The following is a 12,975-nucleotide window of genomic DNA, read 5'->3' on the forward strand; positions in this document are numbered from 1 at the left end:
ATAGTTTCACAGGCACAGACCTCTTATATGGCTGTCATTGTCAGAGGGTGACTGTCCCAGATGGTTGTCATGGAACAGGTCAGCCGGAAACCTAATTCTAAAGAGGGGGATGGGTGCAGTGTTTCAAGCACTCCATATATAACGGATCGCTCATTTACAACCCTTCTGTATTTCAAAGGTTTAAAACATGCGCATGTCCTTTATCGTAAACTACAGTGCCACTGTTGCAATGTTATTAGCAGACTTTAAAACAAACCAAAATAATCTATGTTGACAGTAGCCAAAAAAGAGCACTGTTCAACTTGCCTGAAATTGAATATGCAGAGAGACTTCTATATGGTGAAAAAACAGAGAAGCGTAAGTTTGCCAGCGATTCTGCACACTACTCTCAAGGTTTTGAATAGGCATTTGTGATACTAGATGATGTGATTTTTTAATTACTTGTCTTTTCTTGGTGCTCTGAACCTTCCCCCCCCCACACCCCGCCCCCCAGGTAATAACCTGCATTGTTTCATTCTGTAGGACCAGAGGAGCAGCTTGGATTAATGATCTCATCAAATAAAATATCCCTTACCATTTCATCATATTACTTTTTGGGGGGAGGGATAGCTCAGTGGTTTGAGCATTGGCCTGCTAAACCCAGGGTTGTGAGTTCAGTCCTTAAGGGGGCCATTTAGGGATCTAGGGGCAAAAATCTGATGATTGGTCCTGCTTTGAGCAGGGGGTTGGACTAGGTGACCTCCTGAGGTCCCTTCTAACCCTGATATTCTGTGATCACTTCTGTTTTGGTCTCTGATTTATCCTCGCAACTTCCCTGTGAGGTAGGGAAGTGCTGTTATCCCCATTTACAGATGGAAAATAAGATACAGAGACTAAGTGACTAGCCCAAGGTCACACAAGAAGTCTATGGCAAGTTAGGGAATTGAACCCTGTCTCTCCCAAGTCCAGGCTCGCATCCTAACTATCGGTCAGCCCCCAGTGGTTGACTGTGTTGTCATTTTGAAGGTCAAGATTTGTGGAAAAGGTTGCTTCCAAGGATGACTAGAGACTGGAAATGTCCCAGAAAGTTTGCTCAGTCCCTTCATCCTTCCATGGTAGGTAAAATAAGTAACATGCAGTTTATCAGTACCTTGACAACTGAGGATGTGGAACTCGTAACGGTAGAGGTTCACCTGCTTCAAATGGGCTATATGCTGGTTGTCTGTCCGACTCTTGCCCCCAACCCTTAGGTAGCTGCATTTCTAGTGGTGGTTATTTGTGTAGGGCTAGAAGGTGGCTGGCACTGCACAGGTGAGCAAGGGTGGAGGGCACCTTTCATGTACACAAGGGGAAGCCTCAGTGCCTGTCCTTGCATGTCTGGGACGCAAGTAGAGTGACCAGATGTCCCAATTTTATAGGGACAGTCCCGATTTTTGGGTCTTTTTCTTATATAGGCTCCTATTACCTCCCACCCCCTGTCCCGATTTTTCACACTTGCTGTCTGGTCACCCTAGACGCAAGGGGATATTGGGGAGTCATAGTATCACTGGAAGTGCTACATTCCCCAGAGAGAGGCTGAAAAAGTTCAAGGTCACATCCGGCCCTTTTTTGCATCAGCTGTGTGCCAGCCTGGGGGAAAAGCATGCTGCATCTTTTCAAGCACTGAAGCACTTGCCACTTTGGTGTGTTCTCTTCCAGGATGTGCTGACTGCCTCAGTGGTGAGCCAGACAGAGCGCCTCCTTCTGACAGAGTGCCTCTGAGTCGGACAGAGTGCCTCTGGGACCTGCCCCCAAGGGTGGCTGTGATATTAAACACTTGTGGTTTGTAAAGTGCTATGGGCCCTTTCAGCTGAGAGGCAATGTATGAATTTAAAATATTATCGCTTCCATTCTGCACAGTTGTGATTCTGAGATAAACCAGCAGTGCTGGGAATTGGATGCTTCTCAAGAACACCTGCTTCTGCATGCTGCACTGTGAAGGCTAGAACTTGCGGCAGCTTTTGGGGCAGACTAAGACCCCTGCTGCTGCTATTTCCCCCCCCCCCAAAGAAAAACCCTTTCATTGTTAACCCAAGGCAGTTGCAGAGCCTTGCTTTGTAAGGGAGGACTTGCTTCTTGAATCTTAGCATTGTGTGAGGGGCATGCCCTGCTGAGCGGATTGATGGGGTACTTAGCATTTTCTCTTTAAAATAATAATTCATGTCTAAATAGAAAAGTAGATGTGCTTATGTACAGGAATATTTAAAGTCATGAAGTTAAAGTGTATTTCAAAAAGGCTTTTCAGGTCAGGCTCTTGTACTGGTGTCATTTGTTGAATATTAGTTTCTTTATTAGACAGAAATCGTTTGATTAGCTTATTATTAATTTTGTTAATGGAGTTTCCAAGTTGATCCTAATCAGGACAGCTCAGCATGTGACTGAATGAAATTCAACATGTAAGATTGCTGGGCTATTTCCATTATTGTAATTGTAAAGGGGGGGAGGAAGCATTTTGAGAGCAAGGAAATGCAAAGAAAAATTCTGTGATGGGGACAATTAAAATGCAGGTCTTGGGACATTAAGAAAGGGGGGCGGGGAAGAGAAGAGAGGTGGGAAAGAAGGGCATCCTGATTTACACGAGAATGCAGCCCTCAGTTACAGCTCCATGGAGATTCAGTTGTGGAGCCTTGCTGCTCATAAATGTTGCCTCTGGAATAGGAGGAAGCGATTGGGGGCGTGTTTGGGAAACAATAGTTGAAAGCCTCACTGTCCCAGCCAGTTCAAATTCCATATACTCACAAGTAGCCTGGGCTATACAAAGGAGGGACATGAAAGTATCCACTCTTCTCTCTGCTACACTGTAAAGGATTTTGGAAGATCCTGTTAGAGCAGTGAAAACGGAAATTATCTACAATTCTCACTGTTTGTGGTGGAGTGAAACCAGGAGAAGAAAACTGTTGATTTGCTGGGGAGTGAACTGGATGAATGAGCATTGAGTTAAAAAGCCTGATCTTGGTTCAATGCAAATATGAACGATTGGCTTTCTTTTTTTCTTCCTTCACAAGTTGTAACTAGCTGCTCTCAGCCCCCAGGATTATGTTTCAGAAGGAGGTGTTCAGGTTCAAGGATTGTTAATGGTTTCTAACTGCCAGGACAATAAGGCCAACCTCACCGTTGTGCAAAACGGGGTGGGGGTGGGAGAAGGAGTGTAGGAAGAGACAAAGTTAGTAGGGTTTGCAGAGCTTTGGCAAGTACAAATTGAAAACCAGCCACCTGCTTGTTGCTCCTGTTTTCTATGGGATCTAAACTCCAGGACCACAGATAGACACTTTGGAAATGGTGGTGTTCATCAACACAAAGCTGAAATCTTTAATTAAACTTTTCAAGAAGAAGAGTAAGTAGTTGTGTGCATGCAAGTTTTCTTTCTGGAAAGTGTTGGAATTTTGGTAGGAAAGCTCAGTATATACCTTCTAGAAACCTTTATTGGAAAATCTGTACATTTCTCTTTCACTGCCTGTTTCAAAATGTGCAGAGGCAGCGTTCCTGAGCATCTGCTTCTTTGTAAGAGTGAGTGAGTGTTAACTTACTTTGATTTCCTTTGTCCCTCTAAATCAGGGGTTCTCAAACTGGGGGTCGGGACCCCTCAGGGGGTCACGAAGTTATTACATGGGGAGTCACAAGCTGTCAGCCTCCACCTTAACCCTGCTTTGCCTCCAGAATTTATAATGGTGTTAAATTACAAAGTGTTTTTTATTTATAAGGGGGGTTGCACCTGGTGGCTTGCTATGTGAAAGGGGTCACCAGTACAAAAGTCTGAGAAGCACTGCTCTAAATGGCTTTGAAGAAGCAAAACTTTTTCATTTAATGTAGGCTGTTTGATTATGAGATTTGAAAGCCTCTTGGTGTAACTTGCTGCTCTGTGTATATATCATCATTGTATGCCAAGGTATTACTCTAACATCTTCTGGTAGCCCCAGCTGTACAGCTGCTGAACTTGTGCAGAAATTTGTGGTGCTGTTTCATTGTGTAATATCATTGTAGTCATAAACTTTTTAAAAAATAATTGAGATACTTAATTTACTTGCATATTTAGCTGGTGAGATTTAATCCATTGAGACAGGCTAGTTGAGTTTGATCTGTCCGTCTGAGTATGTGTAGCACGTCTTGGTGGTTTTAATTATGCTCTAGATAAGCAATAGACTGCTCTTAGTATGGCATTGAGTAGAGCGGGGCAATAATATGGCTGGTGTCTGTCTTCTTTGCTTATTTTGTAAGGTGAATGCCAGGGGGAGGGGTTCTTTCCTGGTAAGTCAGTCAGCCAATGTACCTTTTGTTTCCTATAGTTCTAGGATGATTGATATTGTGATCAGATAATAAGTGACTTGTCTGTTTGTTATCATTTGGATTTGACCTCTGATTAGCAAGGACAGAGAATGCAGCCATACACCACATCAGCATTGTCTGCCCTGCTGCATGAGGTGTTTTCTATCACATCCAGTACAATGAAAGTAGGTAGAAGAGGGGAGCGGCCGGGCCACATGGCCAAGCAAATGTATGAGCAAATGAACGTTCCAACAAAATATTATGAAAGCATTTATTAGAAGATCTGACAGAAAACCACAAAGAAATTCAGTTAAAAGCCTCTAAAAACGAGTCCTCTTTTACTGCATTTCTTGTAGCATACTTTTGTATCAAAATTCTGAAGTTAATTTGTGAGTTCCTTTATTTTGTTTTAACTAATCAATGCAATTATTTTACAATTGAAATTATTCTTCTAGGCAGTGTGCTGTGATGAAATCTGTCATTTTTCAGATGTAAGGAAGCTGTCACCTTCACCCTGTGCTTCATAGCCTGTACAGCTCCTCTGCCATTATACAAGACATTACATTTCTAATGCTTAATAATGATATAATGCTAGGTGGGCTGCGATATATACTGTAGTAGGAGCGGCATGATTTAAATGCTATTCCCAGCTGCAACAAATGAGAGGTAACGAAAACTCAGAAACAGGGACAAAGAGGATGGAGAACAGGTAGGTGACCAACACAGTTTGGTCGAGTCAGCATAACAGGTGCTCGGGAGACAGGCACAGCTGTAGTTTTTTGCTTTGGAGATTTGGATGCACAGCATATGCTCTGAAAGGCAAATGCTGCTAGAGGGGTGATACCCCAGCTGCCCTTTTCCTGTCTCTACAGAGTGAGGGGTAAGACTGTTCAACCACAAATGTTTATGTTGATAGCAAACTTTAGATAACAAGTAATGTCTACCTCTCAGGGAAGATAAATTATAAGTAAATATTATGATGGTGTACTTTTGTTAATTAAGTAGTTGATTTATTACTAGATAATGTTTTTAAAGAATTTTGAACTTGAGAAGTGCTTTATTTTAATATATTTTTCTGCAAATGTATTGGCAAGTTAGGTGTGGCCATTGGGATCCTGCCAAGTTGCTATTGTGGCCTGGCCAGTATGTGACCGATGTGTGATGCTGTGATGTGTAAAGGCAGTGAGCCAGACTCTGCTCTCACTCATAATGGTGTAAAGCCAATGTCATCTTATTAATGTCAATGGAGTTGCTTCTGATTTATACCAATGTGAAATCTGAAGAGCCCCAGTCTGTTTTTATATTAGTATCCTCAGTTCCCACTCCTCCCCACCATTTATTCATAGTCCTCATTCAGCTGCATTTAATTTGTGCATTACATTCTCTCTCTCTCTTTCTTTGCAGCTGTCTCCAACCTAGATGAAGAAAGTAGATGGACAGTCCATTATACTGCTCCCTGGCACCAGCAGGAAAATGTGTTCCTGCCCTCCATGAGGCCACCTTGTGTGGAGGATCTGCATCGCCAAGCCAAGCTGAACCTTAAGTCGGTACTAAGAGGTAAGATGCTGGCAGTAAAGCTGTTGTTAAGAACTTGGAGAGAAATTCAGTAACTTACATGGTTATGTTCTCTGTGCCACTAGAGAGCCTGGCTTTGTCACTGGGCTTTTGAGTCTTTAAAAGCATATTTGAGTTTCTTACACTCCAAAAGAAACAGCTTGTTCTGCAGTCTTAAACAGATGTCAGGTGTGTTGGATGACATTTGTCGGGGGAGGGGGGGCGGGGAGTAATTCTTTCTGCCACAGAGAGATGAGTAAATCCCCAGCTTTGCCGTGCTGAACTCTCATATGGAGGGCAGAAAAACTGCCTTAGATGACATGGTGCCTTTATAAATTCACATCTGCCTTCAGAGCCTTCTTTTAAATAATAACTATATCTTAAAATTCTGAATCAGCCCATTTATTGTCTTAAGAAATAGCCAGGCAGAATTGGCATCTTTGTCATCAGTTCTGTTGAAAGTGGTCTAGTATCACATGTGTGGGAGGGTGGCTGCTTTAAAATCAACTTCCAAGGATGCTTTCTGTAGTATAGCTCCTTGTTCACAAAAAGTTGCATTAAACTTTTAAGAACTAAATTCTGCCCTCACATACACATGCACAACTCTCAATGAAAGGCAATGGATGTGCAAGGTGCACACTGAAATGCACAGTGTGGCTCTAAGGTTTTAGATAAGAATTAGAAACTGTCCTGGAGTTTGATTGAGTTTCTGTGTTAGAAAGAAACTTATAAAAAGAGTTACCCATTTTTTTCTATAAAATTGTTTACAAAGTAAGTCTATACAGATGGCTTCTTGCTAGCCTGTCCATGTGTCTATGACCAGGGCCACCATTGCATTATCTTTGGCGTTAGCGGCACTATGTTCTGTTAGTGCAGCCATTTGAACAAGAGCAGTCAATGGAGAAAAGTTTGGAACGTCATCCACCTGTGGGTGGAAGTAGAGTTTTGAGACAGTCTCGGTGTATAGGAATTAAAAAAAAAAATGTTTACCCTTGTGTGTATTATTCAATGAAGATGGTGTCCCTGCACCAAGGTCCCATACCAGCAAAGTACCAAATCCTTCAACTTCCATTGATTTCAATGGGACCTGAATGCACTAAGCACCTCACTGGATTGGGCCTGAGTAAAAGCGCCTTGTGATTTGGTTTGCAGAAAATATTTGTCTGCGTTAGTGGCTTGTCTTTTGAATGGAGAAACATTTTGTTGCCATATTTTTGTTCGTTTTGTTTCAGTTCTCTTATCACTTCAGTGAATTGGGTTTCACCATCTCTTATTTATGCCTTTGACTGTAATTTAATAGGGTACTCTTCACAGCCAACATTATTAGATCACACACGACTCAGCAAATACCCTGCATGCACTTAAATTTATTACTGGGTTAATATATTTGTGCAGAACTTTAGCCTTGAACTATCTCTTATAGAGGTAGGCTTACAGTGCACATTCAAGACATGCTTGTCAGCTATTTACAATAGAAAGGTATTTTCCCACTGTAGCTTAAAGAAAATGCAGTTGGTACTTAAATTTTGTACTGTCAAGTCTTAACTACTTGTTCTTCCATTTTCTTATCATCTGTCCTTGAAACTTAATGAAAGAAAAATATATGGGCCAAATTCACGCCCCATTCATGCTGTGGCTTTCCTTCAATAGTTATATCAGGGATGAATTTCCAATTCTATCTTTAATAGATTTATATATAAAAAACCATATTACAGTGTGAAGTAGGTGCTTTTATGCTCCTCAGCCCAATATATAAGCTTCAAGGTATCAAAATCAGTGGGAACTACTGCTAGCTTTTTCTGTAACTCTTTTTCTTTAAAATAATGCTTCAATGCTAGCTGCTAATTACTTATAATAAGCAACCCCACAAAAACAAATCAGTGTATGCACACAATTCAGGAAACTTTGATAAGGAAACAGGTTTCGGTTTCATGTTTCCAAGGGCTGGTAGTGAACATCAGAAGAAAAAAATTACTTCACATTTACTAACAAACAAACAAACCTACTTTGATGCTGTTTTTTAAATTATCTCATCAGTGAGATTTTTGGTCCAGCTTTAACACGGTTGTCTCATCTTTTGATGATTGAATATTCTGACTTGCATGACTGAAAGTGAAGGTTCCCATAGCAATATTAAAACTGTCCCATCACGTGTGAGTAGGGTGACCAGATAGCAACTGTGAAAAAATGGGACAGGGGGTGGGAGGGTAATAGGCACCCATATAAGAAAAAGTCCCAAAAAACTGGACTGTCCCTATAAAAAACGGGACATCTAGGCATCCTACGTGTGGGCAATGTTATAGGGTCACAGCAGATCTCTGCAATAATACAAAATATTACATATGTTCCAGGCTTAAAAAATGTGTGTCACCCCGACTAGCTAGAGGCTGATATGAAAGATATGGGGCTGGGAAGTGTTGAGCGATCCATGGGTGATGCCCTAGTTAACTTCTCCCACTCTTTCCTCTTTTTCAATGTAATAAAGGCAAAGAGTTCTGGAATTCATACTCTGGTGCTGCCCATGTACCTGTCTGGGGCCTTCATTTGTCATATTAGACCTTCACAGGCTGATAAATTTAAGTCCGCACTTTCCTTTCTTCCTGGCTTCTGGCAAGGAGAAGGAGCTTCCTTTCTTCCCTGCTAGTCCTCCCTCAGGCTAGGAGAGTGATTGCTGCTACTCTGCCCCTCCCCAGAGAGGGGGGGCACAAGCCCTTGTTACTATTCTGCCATCAAATTGAAGGGGGGTGTTGAGATGGTTATCTTAGTTTACATCATCTCTGGATACTGTTAACACATCTGTGCCTTGGGCTCATAAAACACCAAACTGAAGAGCACCACATCAAGTATTTTCAAAGAGTTTAGGCAGGGGGGATATTCCTGGACCATGCTAAACGTTTTTTCACAGGGGTCTGCAACCTTCAGTACACGGCCCATCCCGCAGCTCCCATTGGTTGGGAACGGCAAACCGTGGCCACTGGGAGCTGTAGGGGGCTGTGCCTGCGGATGGGTCAATGTCAGGGTGGCCAACCTGTGGCTCCGGAGCCACATGCAGCTCTTCAGAAGTTAATAGGCGGCTCCTTGTATAGGCAGGGCTGGAGCTACAGGTGCCAACTTTCCAATGTGCAGGGGGGTGCTCACTGCTCAACCCCTGGCTCTGCCACAGGCCCTGCATTATGTTATGTTGTATTATTTGTTTAATAACTACCCAAGACTCTGTTATTATGTAGTAAAAGGCCCCAATGAAATGCAATTGCATAAGAGCAGAGTTAGGTTGCTATGGGAACCTGGATTCTGAATTTCTTGACTCTGTGATTAAACTTCATTTTTAACACATTAATATTCAAAATGTATAATATTTGTTAAATGTTAAAATGAGGTCTAAGGCAGTAGGACAATTGCTGCCAAAACTACAGGATGTGATGTCATTGGAAAGCAACTGATTGCTGTAGTCTGGTGCATGAATGTAGTCTGGTTTGTTCCAGAGAGATCGCCCATCCAAATAGTGTTGGGTCCCAGCTTTGCTTAGCCTTAGCGTATGAGATTTGACAATACCACTGCCTACCCATGCCAGTCTGATTCCAGGCTAGTGATTTTTGTGTAGTTTTATTCACTGATGCCCCAATGAAAAATATTCAACTCAGGTTACAAATAACAAAGCAGAAGTAGAGTAGTTGGCACTAAAGCCACCTAGTAACATATCAAATGTTTGACATTTTTCAAAATAATAAAAACACACAAAAAAGTGATTGCTGTCAAGGTGTGCTCTGGTGTTACCTTTCTCGAGGTAAGCAGGTCAAACCTCCTTAGTTTTTTAAATTATTTAAGGTCATACTTATTCACACTGGTATAATTTTAAAAGTTCAGCAGGTTTTAGACATTATGGGGCTGACCAAAAGCCTGGCGAAGTGAATGGGAGTCTTTTAATCAATTTTAATGGGCTTTTGATCAGCACTATGTAAAACATACACACAATGATAATAGTTATACCAGTAGCTTTTTGTAATTGTGTAATCTGCTTGGTATGTAGTACATTTAAAGGTTAAGGAGGGATATTGTTTCATGGGAGGAATGGCATTCAGCAGCGATCTTTACATACATTTCTTGTTCATCTCTTCAGGAAACACACGCACGTGTTTTTATTTGTGTTTTTACCTTGTTTAATTTTATAAATGTAATAATCAGTTTGAAAAACAACATGCAGTTGTATATGCTGATGAGTGTTGTATTTAAAATTCTTGCACCCATAAACTACAGCTATGTCTTTCTGATATTAAGCAAGGAGAAGACCCAACTTTGCTTGCTTATAAAATTACTTTAAAATATGAATGTCTCCATCTGGCATCCAGATTTGTTCAAACGAGGTAAAGGTGCTAATCCTCATTTATGATTTCATGCAGTACATAAGTTCCATGTGAAGCTTTTAAAACCAAGATGTTTATGTATGATCTGAATTGAAAAACAAAACCTGTGAAACTGACAATGTACATTTTTTGTATTTATTCACAAGGAAATGCTGAATGGATTTTGATGTATGTGGTTTTAAAAACTAAGAAGACTTCTAGTCTGAGAAATTTCAGCTCATAATCCATGTGTGCGCTTTTCAGGAAAATTATAAATGGCCTAAAATGAGGCTTTGGAATGGAAGTGCAAGCTCAGTTGAATTTAATAATAAAATACCCCCCTCATTTCAATGTATTGCTTAACTGTTTTTAAAAAAAGTAGAGTATGGTACCCTGATTACATAATGTATGCCATTATTTGAGACAGTCTATTCCACCGGCCAAATAACCTGTCTCCTCTCTTTCTTGGACGTGAGTGTTTGGCACAACCAAGATCTTGGAATATCCAATAAATCAGATGGGAAAGGGGAGCGGGGGGTGGGAGGTGGGAGCGGAACATGTTGAAGATTAAACATTGCCATCCAAAGTACCTGTTTCACTGTCCTTCATGCCCAGGCTGGTCTTACAGTCCATTCCCAGAGAGTTCATCTTAGCAAGGATCTCATTCATATTCTCACAGATTCCCTATGTTCCCCATCATAAAACATGCAGAATGGAACAAAACTGTACCAAAATTCTGTGGATCTTAGAGAACTCTACAGTTCATGTGAATATTTCCTCTGTGGGATAAGTGGAAGTGAATGGGCAAAGACAAGTAAAGGAGGGTGGTGGCTGTGCAGGAAATCAAGCTCCCAAATAGATCCTGACCAGCTGCACTATATACCCTGTTTCAAGGCCAAATGGCAGCTTGGCCTGTTTACTTCTATGTTGTCATTGGCTTACTGGGTCTCTTGCTGAGTTCTGTGACTCCACCAAGGGGGAGTCACAGCACATGGATGATTAATGTTGCTCTGAGCAGCATTAACTAATCCTTTTTTGGTTTTTATTCGGATTTTAATCTGTGCTGCAGAGGGAAAATGCCACTTATTGCTGTAGTTTCCAGAATCTTCCCATCTCCAGCCCCTTTGAGCTGTATGACCAAGAGGCTGTGCAAAATGGAGGGGTTTGCACCCTACGTAATCACTGTCCCTCTCCACATGTCGCCAGAGTTTTCCCCACAGATTTGACTTGTTTCTATGTAACGTGGTAGTACCTAAAGCATGATGCACTGTGACCTTCAACCAGTATCAGAGATCTGCAGTAACAGTAATAATTCTATTAATAGTAATAGTAACACAAGCAGTTGTCTTGTATAAAATGTAAATTGAAAATAATCCTCAACTAGCTAGCTGATCAGTAATTTAAAAAGTGACCAGCAACAAGGGCAACAGCACGAGACATGTTAGGATGCATGATCATGGTACAGCTAATTGAACTATGTTGAACTATCCAAAGCTAGTTAGAACAGATACACATTTCGGCACAAACTGAAGATCACCAAATCAGGGCTAAGGTGGGGAAATTGCCTTCTGGAATCAAGGATATGTCACTGAGAAACCCATACAAGTTTGGGTTTAAACCAGAGGGAGATACTGAGAAAGGGAGGGAGAGAAGAGAATTATATCAAGTGGCTAAGGCCCTGTTTGTAATGAGAAATTGTCCCAATCCCAGCCAGCCACCAGTGTAGCTGCACTGGTGGGAAAAAAACAGGTTAGCTCTACTGGTGCAAATCATGGCTTTCTTTGTCTACACATGGGGGTTGCAGTTGCTTCAGTGGTTGACCACTGATTTCTGGAACTGAGACAAATACTCAGTGTAGACAAGGCTTCAGCTGATCACAGCTGCCCCGATATCACTCAGAGATAGAGGCATCCAGTTTTTGAGTTAGCCGGGGGTTAAATCGGTGGTAACCAACACCTTAAAAGTCACACCAAAGTCGGCCTCATCCAGTGCAGATTGCTGCACAGGGGGTAATGTTTTATTACCACTATATTCTACACTAATTTCCAAATAGATTTAAGGTATTGACCCTAGTAAAAGACTGTACAGTAATCCTACACATAATAGACATATTAAGGACAGGAGGTCCAGTAGGCCAACTTCTATGCTATTTGTACACATCTGCAGAGGCTTCCTGCATAAATTACTGATTTTACATTGCAGTTGTATTGATTCAGGTTATTTGCACACACTGTAGGGCTCAATGCTCCAGGCAGCAGTCTCTATGGTGATTCATTAGTTGTCTTATCTTGTGGGGAATGGGGTTTGCTGGCTGTCGCTTCTGTTTTGTCCTGTTAGCCAAGTTCAAGAAATGTCTTTAGCAGCAGTGATTGAAATGTTTGATTTATATTCCAGAAGGCATCTGATTAACATTATACAATAAAACCAGATTTTAGCATCCCATCCTGAAAGAACCTCTGGACAGGTATGTGTTTACCCGTTGTTTTCACCAGGCCTCTGCTTGATCACTGTACAGATGAGCAATGCTGGGGTCAGCCCCACTGGTGGATAATCCTGCTGAGAAGATTATTGTTTTAACAGTAATCTTGTGTTTCATTAAAGAGCTGCAAAGTAAAGGGGAACAACTTAATATTAACAACAGGTCTAGTCTAGGTTCACAGAGAAGTCAAGATGTGAGCTCCCCACCAAAGCCTTATTGAAATAAAAGACCATTAAGGGCTAGGAGCAGACCATATGTCCTATCAAGGCCTTGTTCTTACAAAACCAGGAAATAAAAATCAACTTATTTCTCATTATTTTA

At 41.4% G+C, this 12,975-nt stretch overlaps 1 protein-coding gene across 8 annotated transcripts in view; it reads left to right on the forward strand.

The window, feature by feature from the left end:
- The window catches only part of NHSL1 (NHS like 1), a 236,325-nt gene that overhangs the window by 167,225 nt on the left and 56,125 nt on the right, over positions 1–12,975 (forward strand). For 6 of the 8 annotated variants that reach the window (XM_054022255.1, XM_054022256.1, XM_054022257.1 and 3 more), the window contains exon 2: positions 5,686–5,838. In XM_054022255.1, coding sequence (XP_053878230.1) covers positions 5,686–5,838 — 153 coding nt within the window. Of the gene's footprint in view, positions 1–2,787; positions 3,353–5,685; positions 5,839–12,975 lie in introns of those variants that run through there. The other 2 variants (XM_054022260.1, XM_054022262.1) reach the window with 1 other exon arrangement.

Source organism: Malaclemys terrapin, chromosome 3 (genome assembly GCF_027887155.1).
Source record: "Malaclemys terrapin pileata isolate rMalTer1 chromosome 3, rMalTer1.hap1, whole genome shotgun sequence".
Taxonomy (NCBI): domain Eukaryota; kingdom Metazoa; phylum Chordata; order Testudines; family Emydidae; genus Malaclemys; species Malaclemys terrapin.